An 18,429-nucleotide genomic window follows, 5' to 3' on the forward strand; every position below is an offset into this window, starting at 1 on the left:
TTCACTGCCACTGCAGAGATTAGCCCCGAAGCTGGTCTCCGGCCCGGTCTCAATCCAGTAACTAAACTGCGCAAGGGCTTTTCACTCCTCAGAAGAAAAGGCCCGGCACCATCCTCCTGTCTCTGGAGCTTTGTCCTTAAAGTCTCCCATCATTTGGCATTCGTTCATTTACAGAGGACACCCCCCCCCCCACTCCCCGCCCCGGCCCCGTGCAGGCCCCTTGCTAACAGTGGCCCCAACGGAGTTTGCGGCCTTTGATGAGTTTCTGGTCTATCGGAGAAGGCATCGCGAGGGAGCAAGGCTAGGAGGGCCGGGAGCTGTGAAACCCTGCTGGAAGCTGTCACTTCAGATGCTGACCACTCCTGAAGCACCCGCCTGCCTCGCTGCCCCCCTCTCACCCCGTCACTGGGAGACTCCGGGCCTGCCACCTGCTTCTCCTCTCCGAGGGATAACTGAGTGTGCTATTCACTGTCCGGAATGCCCTTGTCCCCTCGCCCAAAGCCATGCCCGTCTGCAGCCCGCTCCAGCGCGGCGTCCCCCTCGCGTGACCACACTCAAGGGCGCGCAGCTCAGCCAAGGGGGTCGGAGCGGCGCGCGCGGCAGGAGCTCCCTGGCGCCGACGTCTCCAGCCTCCCCGCCGCAGGGTGCCCACCCAGACCGGCTGTCAGTCTCCTAAGCGCCCTGTCGCCGCGGCCGGAGAGCGCGCCCCAGAGCGATGACCACGCCCGCACGGGATGCAGCCTGCAGGCCGTGGGGACGCTGTGCCACGGGGGCGACGGGAGACGTTCCGCTAGAAGACCTCGGCCCGGGGGTCGCGGTCCCAGCCCGCACCCCTCCCGGAGCCCCAGCGGGGACGCGCGGGGACGCGCCCGAGCCGGATCGGGAGCGCGCTCGCCCTTCCTTTCCGAGGTCCCCGCCGCGGCGCGGGGCGGGCAGAGGAGGGGCCGAGGGCGGAGCGGCCACAGCCTCCGCCATTCGCGGCCCCCCAGCCCCCACGGCCGCGGCGCGCCGCCTCCCCGCCCCCGCCCGTCCCGGAGCCTCGCCCTCCGCCACGATGAGCAAATGAGCGCGAGCGAGGGCATGAAATTTAAATTCCACTCAGGGGAGAAAGTGCTGTGCTTCGAGCCTGACCCCACCAAGGCGCGAGTGCTGTACGATGCCAAGGTGCCGCCGCGGAGGGCCAGGGAGGAGGCGCGGGCCGGGGGCCCCGGGTGGGCAGCAGGGGCAGGGGTGGCCAACGGCACGGAAACGAAAGAGCGGCCGGCCTCCCAGGCCTGCGAGGAGCCGCACGGCCGGCAGGGGGCGCGCGCCGGACGCCGCGCGGGAGGCGGGGCTGGGGCGCTTCCGCTTCCGTCCGGACTGCCGGGTCGCGCACGCGCGGTCGGGAACCTCGCGCGTGTTGCGACCGCGCGTGCTGGGTAACGAGGCGGGGCCGGTGGTTTGCGCGCGGGAGGCCGGCGCGGGCGGTGCGCGGAGGAGGCCGCTAGGCAACCACTTCTACTTTCGCCTTAGATCTCTCCTCATCCGGTGCTGCCCAGCGCCGTGTGGGCTCGCTGGCCGCCTGACCCAGGTCCTTATCCGTAGCTCCACGGCGCTGGCCGCCGACTCGCGATGTCGTTGCCTTGGCACCCCAGTCGAGTCTAGGCCCGATCCCTTCCCTAGGTCGTGACCCCCACCCCGAGGGCAAAGTTGGCCCGGTGACTTCGGTCGTCAGGGCTTTGTAGCATTTACGTTTTCAGTCCCTGTGAAGGATTTGTGTGGGTCTGACCATGTGTGAGCAGAATCGCGCCCCGGGCCGGTCCACCTAAGTCTCGGGGGGCCGAGCCACATCGTGCAGCTCCTCAGATCTGGGTGGCGGGCAGGAGTGGGCACCGAAGTCCTCCCGGAGCCCTAAGGAAAGTGCATTTCAGCGTCCCGGTTCCTAGGACCACCTGGGCGAAGCCTTTGGCCGCAGGGACAGGGGCGGCCCCCAGGTGCGTCTTCGACAGTGTTGGGGCGGCGCTGCCCTTTGGGGACAGCCCACGGTCTCCGGGCTGTTGCCTGTTCTACCTTCGGTGCCCTCCCCTGCGGCCCTTGTCTCAATTTTCTAACCCCCTCTGCTATCCCTTCTCTCTCCGCCTCTGAGTTTTCCCGGGGAGGGGGGGACACGCCCCATCATTTGCCTTCTATGTTCCCTCTGGGGACACCGCAGGGAGGGGAGCCAGAGTCTCCTGACAGCCTTCCTGGTACTGGACTCGGAGCCCAAGAGACTACAACTCCCAGAGGTCTCAGGGCTGCAGCTCTTGTCTCTCTGTGGTTAGTGACAAATGGCCAGCCAGTGACTTCAGAAGCATCACCCTGTCTCACGCTTAGAGACCAATCCCGGGGAGGTTGGACGGATGTTTCCTATTTTGAGGCGTCCACTCAGGAAAAAAAAAATGGTATTAAAAGGAAAAATGTTTCAACCCAGCTCTTGGTCTGAAAAAGGAGAGAATGCTTTCTTTTCTTTTAAAAAAGATTTGATGTAGTTTTACTGATCTAACTTCTGATTTTCTGTATGGTCTATCATTTGTGGGCAATATTTCCTGGTTTCAGATTGTCGATGTTATTGTTGGAAAAGACGAAAAAGGCAGAAAGATCCCAGAATATCTGATCCATTTTAATGGTTGGAACAGAAGGTGAGTGTTCTTGTGAAACTGTACTGAAAATTGGTCATCTTTGCAGCTCAGGAGCATTGCAAACTTCTTTCAATTTTAGAAACACTTGTAGGGAAGTTTCATTTCCTGTTTTTGCTTTGTTATCAAAGCTAGCTTTTTCTGAGGTTTGATTACTTTTAAGTTGATTATATTTGGATTCTCTGTGGGTGATTCTAGAAACCCCAGTTCTGTGTCTGAGTTACTTTTTTAGTTTATTTGCATCCTCTTTGTGATTTTAAGATGTAATTCTGGAGTACTTCTGTACCTGTAAGGTGCTTATAGCATTTGTTTTATATTAAACAAAAATATTGAATTTTACATCCTTTTCTTTTTTTGTTCAATTAGCTGGGATAGGTGGGCAGCGGAAGATCATGTGCTTCGTGATACCGATGAAAATCGTAGATTACAGCGTAAATTGGCAAGAAAAGCTGTAGCTCGCCTGTAAGCACACAAAAAATGACATAAATGTTATGTAATGCGTTTTCTCTTAGTATTTTGGATTTTTATGATATAAAAGTAATAAAATGACAAACATCATTTGTTAAATAATTTTACATATTTAAAGTGTGTACAGAAAGAGCATTCCTATTGTATTCTAAATAACTGCAGGGTTTTCAGAATAGTTATTGCATAATTTTCTGAAATGGGGATTACCATTTATGTTCTAAAGTCTGTTTATTTTTTAGATATTTAAGAATTATTGTTTATGAGATCTTGTTTTGATCTCAAGACCTAAATCAGTCAACATCAAAATTTATTTCAGTTGTGTTTATCATTTTCAGGAGAAGCACAGGAAGAAAGAGGAAGCGCTGCAGGTTGCCTGGTGTTGACTCTGTCTTAAAAAACCTCCCTGTTGAAGAAAAAGATGAAAATGATGAAAACTGTGAGTGGCTTTGACTTCATTTTTTTAGGCTAAACAAACTTTCAACTGGTCTTTTTAAGACTGAGGGGAGGATTCAGTGAAATTGTAGACATGGAAACATTTCAAACTCAGTATGTATAATGTTTGATCCCTTTTGTTTTTGACAATTAAAGTAGCAGTCAATATAAGTCAGTATCACAATAAGTCAGTAATAGGACCTTACCAGAGTCATGTTCATGACTCCTGCCTTCTCAGCCAGGGTCTTTACGTGAGCCCCTCTTGCTCTTCTTGTCACCGTGGCCCCACTTGTGAATGTGACAGGGAACCATAGGATCGAACTGACAGAACACTTTCAGATCATCAGCTTGTGTGATTTTTACATCCATTAAAATAGGTTGGACTTGCAGAGGGAGAGAACATACCTTGGGATACAAAGAGGAGTGGGGTGGAAGGGGGAGGGGGTGGAAGGGGGAGGACATGGAGTACAAACACAATTTGTGGTAATGAGCATGCTGCCAGTATGGATCTGGCCTTCACATCTTGGGCCCAAGGAGTGACAATCAGCTTTGTATCTCATGAATATTCATAACCAATAAAAAATAGATTGTCAAGGGGCTGGCCAGTTAGCTCAGTTGGTTAGAACACAGCCTTATAACACTAAGGTCACGGGATCAGATCCCCCTACAGGCCAGCTGCCAAAGAAAACAAAATGAAAAAAACAAACAAACAAAATTGATTGTTGAAATACATTTCTATTCAGAAAGGTCCAGTATTTGTGTTCAGCATTTAAAATATATGCAGGACTGCAGTTTACTGTTCACACCGGGATATAATCTATACCTAAAATTTTGTAAACGTGAGGGTTGGTGAAGTATGTAATCCGGGTTTGCCTGACATTTTTGTTTCACTAGCAATAAGCAGTTCCTCTGATGACAGTAGTGAAGAAAAAAATGAAGAAATAAGTGGAGAAAGTGATATTGAAGAAAAGACCGAAAGGGTATAAAGTTTTTATTGTAAAAACTCTTTGTCTTTGGTGCATATTTTAGTGGTAAAATTCTCCAGTCATGAATTATTTTCTAAAGGTACATTTTTTTAAAACCAATATTATAAAATTTTACTTGACATTTAAAGAAAGACCACCCTTATTTATAGTCACCATATGAGCTTCTCAGTGGCTCTTCATGCTCATAGTGTTTCCACAAATTATAGCTACCTCTTTTTTTCCAGTCAGTTTATGAACTTTATTTTATGGTGATGCTTAATTTTTTAATGGTGCATAACAGAGTTTGTCATCTTCTGCCTGCTTCCAAAGTTAATGAAAGTCCCAGTGGTAAAATTAAATGGGAAGGAAACAAAATAAGCATTTGCATCCTGGTTAGTGCCCTAAAACAAGTTAACTTTTGGCCTTTAACATACTTTTAATTAGATCATGTAGCATAATGTGAATGTTGAGGCTTAACTGTGTTCGTTTCATAACAGGCTTTCATGTGTGCGTCCTTCTTTGGGTGTAGACTTTCCCACTATTTTAAGTAGTTACAAATGGAATTGTGATATTGCAGAAAGAAGAACCGGAGCTGCAAAGAAAAAGGGAAATGGAAGAAAGAACAGTAACTATAGAAATCCCTGAAGTTCTGAAGAAGCAGCTTGAGGATGATTGTTACTATATTAACAGGAGGAAACGGGTATACAGGGAGAGCGTGTAAAACATGGATTTGTTATAACACTTTCATTTAGCCATATTTTGCAATCACAGACTCAAACAATTGAGCAGCCTGGAGGAATGAAATTTATATTTTCAGTTTTGTACTGAGTCAGGTTTTAATGTTCTCTGACAGTGGTGCTATGCTGCTGATTCAATTAAAACTCATGCAGCCCTGGCCGACCATTAGAATCCTCTGGAAGCTGTCCAGAATTCTGATGCCTGGGCTTTAACCAAGAGATTACGACTTAATTGACCTGTGGTGGGGGCCAGGTGTGGGTATACTTTTAGAGGCTCCCAGATTATTCTAATGGATCACTAAAGTTAAGAGCCGCTGCTTACATTCATTCAAAATATTAATATTGTAATAAACATGGGAATATGATCAGTGGAGTTAGAAAAGATCCAAGAATTTCAGAGCATATTTATCTAAGAACTTCTATTTGAACAGAATTGGCTTTACTTTATTTTTGAGTTAAAAAAAAATGATATAGTCACGACTCCTGTTTCTTGGACTATGTGGTTTATTACAACGGGGTGCATACATCAGATGTCTGTTTTTTCATTAACAGTTAGTGAAACTTCCATGCCAGACCAACATCATCACTATTTTGGAATCCTACGTGAAGCATTTTGCTATCAATGCAGCCTTTTCAGCCAACGAGAGGCCTCGTCACCATCACACTATGATGCACGCACACATGAATGTGCATTATATCCCAGCAGAAAAGAAGTGAGTACTAGCATGGGTGGTGTCTCGTGGTCATCTTTGTGCATCAGAGCAGTGGCTTGCATTTAGAGAAGGTGACATTTGTTTCCATTCAGTTATTTTGAATTCATGTAATATATTATTTAATAATTTATTAATCCATTGAATAATCAGTCTATCAAAATCTTGTCACTTTTATGAAGTCTCCAGTAATTGTTTACGCATGAGACCTGGATGTATTGAGAGTACACTGTCTCAGTGCTAAGACCAGTTTTTTCAGTGGTATCATTTAGGGTGAGAACTCTTTCCTCGAGAAGCACCAGAATGGGTGATGAGATTTTTCTCAAAGCTTGTTTACAAACAGGACTTCATTCCAGTCAGAGTAGCCTTCCTCACATTTTGCCTTGCACCTGTGACCCAGGTGGACCAGAGGCAGAAAGATAGAGTGTTGGAGTTGAGACAGGGTTGGGAGTTGATGGAGGTCTGCCCACTTCAGCTTGCAGTGCTTGTGGTCTGTCGCTTTCTGTAGCTTTGGCTGCTTGGACTCCTCATGTGGCATCGAACGTATTCATTTGTGTTGAGATTACGATAGTACCGTACTTTCTGCACTTTATATTATGGGTCTGTTTTCTTATTTATTTACCTACCTGTGTATCTACTTAATCATTTTTGATGGCTGGCTGGAAAGGGGATCCGAACCCTTGATCTTGATGTAACACTGCCTTCTGACCAACTGAGCTAATTGGCTAGCCCTTATTTTCATTATTAAGTCTTGATTGTTAGCAGCTACAAACTCATTTCATTCTTCATGTATGTAGGTCTAATATGCTGTATAATGTTTAAGTTTAAAACTCTGCCCTATTAAAAATGTGCAACTTCATTGTGAAATTTTGGGAATTACCTATTACTTTATTGCATCTCTAATCTCTTCTTTTTAATCCTCCCAGTGTTGACCTTTGTAAGGAGATGGTGGATGGTTTAAGAATAACCTTTGACTACACTCTCCCATTGGTTTTGCTCTATCCATATGAACAAGCTCAGTATAAAAAGGTGACTTCGTCTAAATTTTTTCTTCCAATTAAGGAGAGTGCCACCAATCCTAATAGGTAAGTTAGACCGCCTGCACCTTCACCCTCCCATGTCAGCGATGAAATAATTAAATTCTTTTTGAAAGTTCAGTCTGATGCTTGGGGGCCAACGTGTTTGGAGGAGGGAAAAGGTTGAAGGTACCCATCCTGGTGGTTTTCTGTTTTCCTGGGTTAGCTTAGTCGTCATCCACTTTCCCATGGCTCTGAAAGATTTTCCCATGTGAAGATTCCAGCATAGAGAACTTAGGCGGGATTGTGAGTGGCTGTCCCTGTCTCTGAGGAGACAGTGGGGGAGGAGGAAGATGTAGGTGTTAATGGAGCTCCCTCACTGGCTGCTGTGTGACTCGGGGACGTGCCTTCGGAGCCCCTTGCTTATGCATCTGTACAATGGAGTGAACGTCTGCTTCCCTGGTAGTATTGGATGAGAATGTTCGCGAAGGGCCAGCAACCTTTGGCCTTTAGTAAAGGTTACTTTCTTCTCGGCTGTGTCACCTCTTTTCTCCCCTCAATGACTAAGCATGCTCCAATTTCCTTTTGGGGACTGGGGGAAGGGACCCAACCCAACCTAACCCAAAGTCTTTACCCTTAATGTCTATAAGCTATTACGCTGTCTGCCTCTTGTCCCTCTTCCTGAGAGAGAGGTCTTTTCTCATGATTTCTACTCATCTGTCTCCTCTCTTAACCACGCACCAGCTGCCTTTATCTACCACTGCCCCTGCTAAACTCTTGCTCCAGTGACACTGCAGCTTCCTACTTGGCACCTGCTGTGCTATGCGTTGGCCACCTTTCCCCGCCCCCCTTCTCCCTTTGCTTCATGGCTCCTGGCTGTCCTCGTTCTCTGTCTGCCTCACCACTGTCTCCTCCTGGCCTGCCTGTCTTTGGTGGCTTCTCTCTCCCCTTTTCCCACGTCAGTTTCACTCCAGGTGAGATGCTCTTGAGACTCACTGGTGACATGCTGAAGTCCCTGTGGCCTACTCCAAACCTCGAGATTCCTAATAGCCAGGGTGGACTCTGTTTCCACGAAGCTCCCCGATGCTTGTGGCTTTTTCAAGTCCTGCCAGTAGTGACATTTTGATGGGATTATATGGTATTCCTATTCTCTAGACTGGGCCGCTCAACTCGGCCTTGTTTTGAACTGGATCATTCTTGGCTGCGGGGGTGTCCTGTGCACTGTAGGATGTTGAGCAGCACCTCTGACCTCCACCCACCAGGTGCCAGTAGCGTCCCCTTCCCTTGGTTGCTACAATCAAAAATGTCTGTAGACATTGCCAACCCCTGTGGGGGCAAAATTGCTCCTAATTGAGAGCTGCTGTCAAATATTAAAGGGGCATGACAATTTTTAGTGCCAGCATGCCTTACAGAGTCATGGAGAGGATTAAAATGACTTAGCGACCTAATGTGTTACTCTTTCAGGAAGTATGTATTTTGGCACATTTGGAGGTGCTGATTTACAGCCATCTGGGAGTGGGGAGCGTGTTTTCTGTTCTGTCTTCAGGGTGCCCTGTAAGAAGCCCTCCAGGCTCTGCAGAGGCCTCTCCTTCTCCCCTAGGAGCCAGGAGGAGCTCTCTCCCAGCCCGCCTTTGTTGAATCCGTCCACGCCGCAGTCCACAGAGAGTCAGCCGACCACAGGTGAGCCAGCCACCCCCAAAAGGCGCAAAGCCGAGCCGGAAGCGCTGCAGTCTCTGAGGCGGTCCACGCGCCACACTGCCAACTGTGACAGGCTGTCGGAGAGCAGCGCCTCGCCTCAGCCCAAGCGCCGGCAGCAGGACACGTCCGCCAGCATGCCCAAGCTGTTCCTGCACCTGGAAAAGAGTAGGTTCACTCCTGGCGCCCCGAGCCCTGTGGCTCACGTGGTGCCAGGCTCTGGGTGGAGTTTCTGTGCATGCGTGTGCGATGCGTGTGATTCCCACAACACGTCCAGAGCACTGAACGCCACCCGCTCTCCTGAAGAGGACGCTGAGCATAGACAGATGAAGCAGCTGGCACAGATGGCACGGCAAGGCTGCGGCGGAGGCAGGGCTGGGCGCTGTCCCCTCTGCTTTTCTCTTCACCGTCACTCTCTACCACTCTCTGTGAGCAGATTGAGTGATTAGAACCAGGGTTCTGTACAGAGTCCTAACCAATCAGACCACATGAGCAGTTCTAGCAGGTCACTTTGCCCTGGTTTTCTTTGTACTTTGTCTCAGTAGTCTCTCCATTCTAAAGTTTAATCTTGAAAGTTCTATCCCAAAATATCAAAGTGAGAACATCCACATTTCTATCCATTATCTCTTCTTACCTCGTCTCAGTCCCACCCCAGACTCCATGAGATCTGCTCACCGTGTTTTTGAGCTGGAATATTTTAAAGGCCAAATGAAATTATGGAAGAGTTTACATTTTTTGTTTTTTTTTCAAAGTACACATAGATTGATTTGGTGAATTATGAAACTTAGGTGTGAGCCAGTAATAATCACTTTAAAGTTTTGAAAAACTGCTGAAACAGTTAAGTGCTGTTCATTGGATACGATTACTTTGGAAGCTAAGATTAGCTGTCATAACATGCTGACCAGGCATTTTCCCAAATCAATTAAAATTTGGCTGGTTAACCATGCTAATTGAGCCCTCTTACTAGTGCTACTCACTTTACGTCTAAGGCCACATTCACAAATCCGAATATGGTGCCAGTGTCGATGTAATTCTGCCTGTACTGCCAGAGAGACTAGAGTGAGAGGTGAGTGCCAGCAGGTGCTGCAGCCAGCGGATGTCGGGCTCAGGGAAGAAGCTGGCAGTCGAGGAGACGGGTTGGTGGCCGGCATCGAACACTGCGTGGAGTCGGAGACAGCTGCACCAGCAGGCCCCAGGCACCCCACTGCAGAGGTGCAGGCCTTCTTCTCTTGGGCCGTGACATCCAAGACGATCCTTCTAAGTATCAAAAATGCCTCATCAGCTCAGGGCAGGGTCAAACTCTTCGGACTCGACTCATCAGGCCTGAGTAGATGTACCTCGTGCAGGACTCTGCTGTCCCTGTTCTTACCCAGCCTCTGCTGCCGACTTTCAGGACGTGCCCTAAGGGTCACCCTCTCTGAATCCCAAAGCACAGCGACATTCTCAAGTTCCGATGCCTGTTTCCTTGCATACCTTCTATCTCCACCACATCATAAGCTCCTTGGCAGAAAGGACTGACTTGCTGGCTGTGTTGCCCCCATCACAGCTCTGAGTCTGGGGCATAGTTCTAGGTGCTAGTAAGTATTTGCTGATGGAATCAAGATTGGGAAGGCTCAAAAGGGCAGAGTAAAAGAAGACATACCTTTGAAAACTCCTTTTGAATAATCAAGTGTTAAAATGAAGTGCTACTTTTAACAGCTTTTATTGAGATATAATTCAACTACTGTACAATTCACCCATTTAAAGTGGTTTTTAGTGCATTCACAGAGTTGTGCAACCATCACCAAAATTAGTTCCAGACGTTTTTTACCACCCCAAGAAGGAAACCCCACATCCATTAGCAGTTACTCCTCATTCACCCCTCCCTGCATCCCCTGGCAACCACGAATCTACTTTCTGTGTCTGGATTTGCCTATTCTGGGTATTTCGTATGAATGGAATCGTACAACAAGTGGCCCTTTGCGATTGGATCCTTTCATTTAGGATATTTTCAAGGGTCATCCACATCGTAGCATGGTGTCAGTACTTTATTCTTTTGTGGGTTTTTTTTTTTTTGCCAAATAATACTCCAGCTGCTATCTTTTATAGGAGGAAAGTCTTATTATTAAAGATTAATAATTCCAAGAAACAATTTTAGATTTTTGTTGATAATGGTCATGACGACAGCCTTTAATTCCGTAACTTCTAGGGGAATGATTACATCTTTTTCTTTTGAAGAGACACCTGTGCACAGCAGATCATCTTCACCTGTTCCTCTGACTCCTAGCAAGGAAGGGAGTGCTGTGTTTGCTGGCATTGAAGGGAGAAGAACTAATGAAATAAATGAGGTAAAGCGTGAGTGTTTAATGTTCATCCCCAGTGACTCCTCCCCCATTTGCAAGTGCTTGAGTCCTGTGGGAGGAAGGCAGAGTTCTTGAAGCATCATGTCGCTACTACTGTAAATGTTAACAGAATTGCTTATAGGATTATGCTTAACATTCTACTTTTGGTTTCTAAAATGAAAAAGTTGTTAGGATTCCAGCCCTACACTTACAGTCATATCTTAAATAATTATTGAAATACCAGTATTTTCATTTTGTAGAACAGGCATTGACACACGTTTTCTGCAAAGGGCCAGAGAGTAAATATTTGAGGCTTTATGGCCCAAATGATGTCTGTCAAGACTACACAAGTCCAAAAGTAGCCACAGCTGACATGTAAATAAAGTGAGTGTGCTGTGTTGTTCCAATAAAACTTTATTTACTGATACTGAAATTTGAATAGCATATATTTTTTATGTATAATAAATATTACTCTTTTGTTTGTTTTCCAAGCATTTAAAAATGTAAAACCAATTCTTAGCTTGTGGGCAATATATAAACGTGGTGGTTGGGCGAGATGTGACCAGCAGGCTGTAGTTTGCTGACTCCTACTTTAATATCTGATTCTCCTCCATCATTAACAGTAACACTAATAGCCATCCCTTTCAGGGTGTGCTGTATGCCAACATAGTGCCAGACACTTGAACCAGATTACCTTGAATTCTTTTTTTAAATTTATTATTAGCATATTCATTCTTACAAATTGTGATATTTATTTATGCCCTTTGCCCGAACTGTCACTTCCCAAACCCTTCCCTCCCTCTCCCCTACCTTGAATTCTTGAGAACAACCTTGCTACCAGGTTTCCATTTGAGAGTTGAGGAAACTTTTCATTTTAAAACTATTTTTAAGGCCAGTTAGGTGATGTAGGTAGTGGGTATTTTAGGAGTTCAGAAGAAGTCCATTAGGGTATTCTGTGAATCTCCCCTAGGAGGTGGGGATGCCTTCTTTCTTTACAATGGATTTGCACAGGGGAAGATGGCTTTACTAGTTAGGCAAAGAACTTTTGATGATGGGAACGGGGAGTGGCAAACTTTCTGTGAATGGCCAGATTGTCAGTATTTTCAGGAGTGTGTACCATATGGTCAGGACTACCCAGCTCGGCTGTTACAGCATGAAAGCAGCATAGACATTCCATAAATGAATGGGCATGGCTTGGTGCCTCCCTAGAATTCGTTCGTGGACACCGGGAATTGAATTTTATACAATTTTTATATATCATGAAATATTCATTCGATTCTTTTCAACCATTTTGAGCACAGGAGCATCGGGCTGGATTTGGCTCACAGGCTATAGGTCACGGACCCCTGGTATAGAAGCTTAGAGAGCCTGATTTGTGTTGTGATAATTGCTGAGGGGAGATTGGGAAATTCCTAGGACAAGCAGTCCTTAACACTCCCATTTTTCAGATAAGAAGGCACTGCAGGTTTTATTATTGAAGGGGAGTAATCAGGCAAGCAAGGGCCTTTGCCCTTCTGGTCAGTGGGGCGAGTCTGCCATCTAGTGGTTATGGGTAGAGCTGCAAGCTGAAGTAGAAAAGTATGCTTTCTAGGGCCGAGCCCGTGGCGCACTTGGTAGAGTGCTGCGCTGGGAGCGCGGCAACGCTCCCGCCGCGGGTTCGGATCCTATATAGGACTGACCAGTGCACTCACTGGCTGAGTGCCGGTCACGAAAAAACGACAAAAAAAAAAAAAAAAAAAAAAAAAGTATGCTTTCTGGTAAAGGGCTGGAGTTGAGCTGCCTCTCAGGAGGACGAGGACTCCTAAGACCTTAGTGAATCCCCACCTCCTTCAGTGCCTCTCTCACGGAGTTTTTAACCAGGGCTCTTTCTCCAGATCCCTGTGGCTCTTTCTCCCAGTACCAGCCTCTGTCCTGCTGCATGAGGGAAGGGTCTAGATGTGCTAGTGCGTGCGGCATTGAGAATCCCTCCACCAGAAACTTCCTGTGTTTCCCCATAAAATGTGTCTGAGGGAGATCCACTTGCTAACGTTTGCACACACCTTGTGTGGTCCCTGCCTCTGATGATCGCGAGTCCGTTGTTCCATTTGAGTGTCACAGTTGGAACAACTCCCAGCTTCAGCCACATGCATTGGGTTAGGTGTCCAGGGGGGTGTGAAGACGCTGAACCTATCCCTGCCCTCAGTGCTGTACAGGATGGAGGGTAGGGGCTACATGAGGGTCTAGAGGTGGCTAGGCAGGGCTGAGGTGACGCTGGGCCTTCATCCTGGAGTCCTATGTAACCACCTTGTCACTTGTTAGCTTCTGCGGTTTCATTTTGTCAAATTGACTATGTCTGCATCTCTGGGTTTCGGGGGCACCATTCTGCTTTATCTCATGGAGGGTTTCCTTGACCTGCCTATTTCTGTATTAAATTTGACACGTCCCAAAAGCCAAAGTAGAAACTCCGTAGAACAGGCTCTGGTTCTCTAATTTGCTGAAGTATTTCTGTGGAAAGTCATCAGAGAGTTTTGAAATGCAGCTCTCACTTTAACAAAAGCCCCAAATCCACTTGCAGTTCTGAAATTCAGATGGAGGGCAGAGAAATTGGTTACCAGCTTTGAAGTCTATTTTCAGTTGACTCAAGGAGTGAAAAGATTCAAATTAGTGTCTATAGTGAATCAAAGAGCAAGAAATTAGGGAATCATGAAACAACGGTAATATTACTCAAAACATGTTTTGGTTACTTTTTAATGCTTCATTCTCTCTCTAATACATCAGGATTTCCAATAAAGGAAAAGGGGCTAAGTGACCAAAACAGTCACAGTTATTTATAAGTAACAGCTTGTTGAGAATTAAGAAATCAAATTATTTCCTTAGTCTGATTTTAAGTCTTTCTGCCCCTCACTTTTATTTTTATAAGCTTGTGCTTATTTTGATATAGTGGCATATCTTTTTCCTCTATATACAATTTAGCTTCATAATTTGTAGGTGGTTAGAAGTGTAGCCATGAAGAACACTGAAAGCGCTCCATTTGTGCTTTTCCCAGGTCCTCTCTTGGAAGCTCGTGCCCGACAGTTACCCCCCAGGGGACCAGCCGCCTCCACCCTCTTATATTTATGGGGCACAACATTTGCTGCGATTGTTTGGTAAAATTCCTGGCTCTTGCTTTCTTTCCATTTTTCATTTTGATTTGTTTTCAACACTCTGGTCAGCTTATGTACATCTTCTGGTTTGGCTTGTAAGTATCTAATGTGGAAATTTTGGGGTCTAAGAAAAATCATCCAAAGGTGACCTCTTCAAAGAAAAGGCACTGAATGAATCTTAAATTTCATAAAAATTGTGTTTGTAATATTTGTACTACTACCCTATCCTTGTTCAGTCAGAGTTTTTGGTCTTGTTTGATAATGTGGACTAAATTTAGTTTCAATTCCACTAAAGATAAAGGGATCCAGATAATCCCTGAATCCTACCTGCCAGATTCTGATGTGTAAATGGTTTTGCTTTTATTTTTAATGCAGTAAAACTTCCAGAAATCCTTGGAAAGATGTCCTTTTCTAAGAAGAATCTGAAGGCATTACTGAGGCACTTTGATCTCTTTCTGAGGTATTTTTATTACTTTTTCAAAACTTTTCTGCTACCATATATGTGGCTTTTCTAAACTTCTCTTTAATGCATGTGGAAGTCAGCTCTGTGGTATTTTAAATAGTAGCAGTATTACCTAGGTATGGTTGGTTCTAACTGTAATGTAACATAGGGGTGTTTTTGGTATTTCTTTTTTCCATAACTTTTTTCAGTTTCTGAGTCAAGGGTATTTATTGTACGTAGGTAAAGTTTTTGTGTCACTAGAATCCAGGTGGATAACCTTGTCAGTAGAAACTGAATTTCCTAAAGTAGAAGGAATTGAGGTTGATGATAATGTAGTCAAGACAAGTCAGAACCAAGGCTCTGTCCCCCATCCCCTGCCGTGGCCCAGCTCTGTCCCTCTCCCATCCAGGCATCTATTGACCCCTTCTCTCCTTGGCCTTCAAGGCTAGTCATCACCTCCTCACCCGGCTCATCTTAGCTACCTGAACTTGCTCCTTCCAAGAGAACCTTTCAAGAGAACCTTTTCCTTGTAGTCAGGCCCCACCCTGACTAAGGAAGGATTTTCCACAGATTGGATAGCACCTCATCCAGAGAAATCAGTCTTGTGGTTTTGAAAGATACTTTCCTGTAGGTATTTTGAATAAAGTGTCTGTGAGTGGAATTAGACTTTTTATTGGAAACAAGTTTCAAAAATACCCTCTTCCCTCCCAGCCTCCCCCTCAAACAAACCCACAGCTCTATTTGGCATAGAACCTTGTAAACTGAAATCAAATAGTGCCAAGAAAAGGTGAAGAGGCAGCTGCAAGTTAGCATAGGAAAGCCTGCGAACTCTGAAGTACGCCCGACACAAAGCAGAAATTAGGATTTTAGGAGGTAACTTAGAAGGATTTACAAATAAATATAGTAAGAGATTTTAAAAATGTATCAGACATTAGCTAGAATCAACAGACTCAATAATGACGGTAGAAAGGGTACAATCGTAGAAGAAAAGAGTTAGCTGTCGAATGAATTTTTACTCAGTGTTTACTAAAGAAGGTATTGTACATTTTTAGGAATTTGGACAGGTGGGAGGTAGTGGGAAAACAAGCAGGAAACTAATTATTAATATTGCACTTTTGAGAATATTTTAGCACTCCATGACAAAATCAGTTGAAGTTTGAGTCAAGATGTTATTTGTATATTGCAGACTCTTGAATGACCAGCTCCATTTAAATATTTATCTTCAGACATAAATCAGCCAGTACTGTAAGCTGGGAATGTAACACTTCTTGGCATGGCAAATTAGAAATGCTATTTCTGGATATTCCATTAAATTTTGGTGTAAGTTTGCTCATACCACGTTTGTGAAACAGGAAAATATACAAATTTCAGTGTTGCTTTTTTTTCACGGAAGTGTTTGTACAACCAGACTGCCACCTAGTGGAGTTTAGGTTTTATTTCTGTTAGTGCACCAGATGATAGTGAAGGGATTCAGATAAATAGTAATTCACGTAGAAGCCAGATAAGTGCAATGAAAGTAATCAGTATATAGAAATCAAGATTATAGTCATTTTTTTTTATTCTTAATACCAAAAAAGAGTTGAAATGTTAAGTTTGTTGAAAGTATTTTGCTTACTGGTATTTAGTCCTTAGTGCGATGCTCATTAGGGCCATTTTTTTCTTTTTCCAGGTTTTTAGCAGAATACCATGATGACTTCTTTCCAGAATCGGCTTATGTCGCCGCCTGTGAGGCGCATTACAGCACCAAAAACCCCAGGGCAATTTATTAGAGCACTGACGGTCCTGTAAGAGCAGCTGCACTGTTTTGCTTTGTGCTCTGGGTCCCAGGTGAAGAACTAAGGAGATGGTGGTCTGCTTTACACAGTGCAAATGTGACACCCACCCTGGCGGCTCCAGCAGAGGTGGCCTTGTTACTTGAGTTGCCCACATTCTATAGTTACTTCTGTTAAGAGTTACTTCCTAGGTGCCTGAAAATGCTCTGACATGACACCTGCCACCGCACAGGCCATCTGTGATGGCAGGAAAAGAGCAGCTGTGTTCGCAGTGAAACGTTCCTGAAAGTGTATGTAGGTCAGGCTGTTCCAGTAGACAATGCAGTTAGTTATTAATGAGAACTAGGTTGTTTAGTTGTTAGCATTAAACAAAATTGTTTTGCAAACTCTTTTCAAGTTTGTAATGAGCCTGAGCAACTCTGTCCAACACATTTTAGTTTGTACTTGGAAACTGTGAAGTAGCCTCAAAGTATTTTAGAGGGAATCAGTATTGATGGCAGAAGAAGACTTGCAGCTATACATTTGCCTGTCACAGTTTCTTTTCTGAAAAGTTATTTTTGGTGGTCTACATAAAGCATTGTCTGTCTCATTTGAGATTTTACAGCTATACTTTGTTGTATAATGTTATAGTTCCCTTTCTGTAAAATGTTATTTTTGGTGATCCAAATAAAGCATCGCCTGTAAAGCATCGCCTGTCTTATTTGAAAGAAGCGGGAGAGAGTTTGTGCTCTGGCCTCGTCCTCCTCTGTTTATTGCACGGCGGTAGTAGGCTACCTTCTGGACCTCTTGCTTTTTGTTTTCTTTTACCTTTGTGCCTTTTTTGTTAAGGCCTTTTGGTTTCCTTTCCTTCTTCAGTTTTGCCTCACTAGATGGCACGACTGGATGGTGGTTACTAGAAGTTACTGCGGTTCTGCTCTGTCTCTTTGCTGCACTGTGGGCTCGTCTGTGGCCAACACTGGTTTACCCTCCTCCGTCATCACCAGCTGACGGCCTCTTCAGCCACCCCTCTAATCCTCATTTTAGTCTTTCACATGCCCCCCGCCCTGCTGAATGTGTTAGAAAGTTCTGAATCTGTAGAAAGGGTACCAGCGCCGTACAAGTATTGAATATAGATAGAACCTGTCTTTACTTGTAGCTCAGCTCAGTTGACCTTAACTTTCAAAGACCACTGGTTGTGAACAACAAAGGCCACAAGGATTTTTTTTGAATCTATAACACATTACATCAAAGTGGCTTGTACATACACTGACCAGAGAGAATCGGTACCTCAAAATCTCCCAAGTAGATGTCCCCTAATGTGCACTTAGTTGCTGAGTAAGACTCGAGTTTTTGGTGTCTAATCTGGAGTAGCATTCAGGTTCATGGTAGGTTGCATCTCCATTTGGTTTGTGCAATGCCTGTTTAAATCTGGTGCACCTGCAGTGTGTCTGAATTGTTGAAAAAGTTGTCAGTGGTTACTTGTGAACTGTAAAAGAAAGAACAGAAAAAAAAAAATGGCCTTATAAGAATCTTCTTTAAATACCCCCAATGCAATGAGCACACTGTTTTTCGAAACATAATAATAGTCATATACATTGAATTTAAGGTAATTCATTTTCTAATAATGAAAAATTATTTTCTTCCCCTGAAAGCATTCCTTAATTATAACTTTAAAAGTTGATTAGGTGCAGCTTAAGTTGATTTAAATAATAACTTTTCTTCAAAATATCCATCCCTCTATTGTATATTACTAATAATTCAGATCATTCCTCAGATAAAAATATTTAAATGTATAGATAATTCTTTTAAAAGTTACAAATTAGCCTCCTTTTGTTGGTTTTCTCACATTTTTTTTTTTTTTTGGAGGGGGAGCGGCTGGGGATCCGAACCCTTGACCTTGGTGTTTCAAGGCCGGGCTCTAACCAACTGAACTAATCGATCAGTTCTTATTGGTTTTTAAATTACTCTTCTAAACTGCCAAATCTTGCAGTTTTTAAGTATCACATTCATTGTGTCAATGTTTTCCTTTTAGTAGTGATGTAAAGGTATGTTGAAAATAATATTCCAATAATTTCTGTATAAGATCCTTGTACTGTGTCTTTGACAAAAACATGTG

The 18,429-nt window shown here is 44.8% G+C and overlaps 1 protein-coding gene across 2 annotated transcripts; it reads left to right on the forward strand.

Moving 5' to 3' along the window:
- The first annotated feature begins 1,038 nt into the window (after positions 1-1,038).
- MSL3 (MSL complex subunit 3) lies at positions 1,039-17,007 on the forward strand. 2 transcript variants are annotated; one of them, XM_063083352.1, is made up of 13 exons: positions 1,039-1,164; positions 2,575-2,657; positions 3,021-3,116; positions 3,458-3,558; positions 4,449-4,534; positions 5,097-5,219; positions 5,809-5,969; positions 6,893-7,051; positions 8,583-8,845; positions 10,895-11,004; positions 14,024-14,123; positions 14,496-14,580; positions 16,232-17,007. In XM_063083352.1, the coding sequence occupies exons 1-13, from the start codon at positions 1,063-1,065 to the stop codon at positions 16,329-16,331; spliced, it is 1,569 nt and encodes a 522-aa protein (XP_062939422.1). In that variant the 5' UTR covers positions 1,039-1,062; the 3' UTR covers positions 16,332-17,007. The 2 variants fall into 2 exon arrangements, with proteins under 2 accessions (XP_062939422.1, XP_062939423.1); XM_063083353.1 differs by lacking the exon at positions 1,039-1,164 and adding an exon at positions 2,375-2,420.
- Positions 17,008-18,429: the final 1,422 nt, after the last annotated feature.

The sequence above is a fragment of the Cynocephalus volans genome, chromosome X (genome assembly GCF_027409185.1).
Source record: "Cynocephalus volans isolate mCynVol1 chromosome X, mCynVol1.pri, whole genome shotgun sequence".
Lineage (NCBI taxonomy): Eukaryota > Metazoa > Chordata > Mammalia > Dermoptera > Cynocephalidae > Cynocephalus > Cynocephalus volans.

Bases quoted from the DNA above. Each gene is read 5' to 3' on its own strand.
- MSL3 (XM_063083352.1), top strand. From the start codon at position 1,063: ATGAGCGCGAGCGAGGGCATGAAATTTAAATTCCACTCAGGGGAGAAA. The intron at 1,165-2,574 runs GTGCCGCCGCGG...TCCTGGTTTCAG, and splicing joins GAGTGCTGTACGATGCCAAG to ATTGTCGATGTTATTGTTGG. The intron at 14,581-16,231 runs GTATTTTTATTA...TTCTTTTTCCAG, and splicing joins CACTTTGATCTCTTTCTGAG to GTTTTTAGCAGAATACCATG.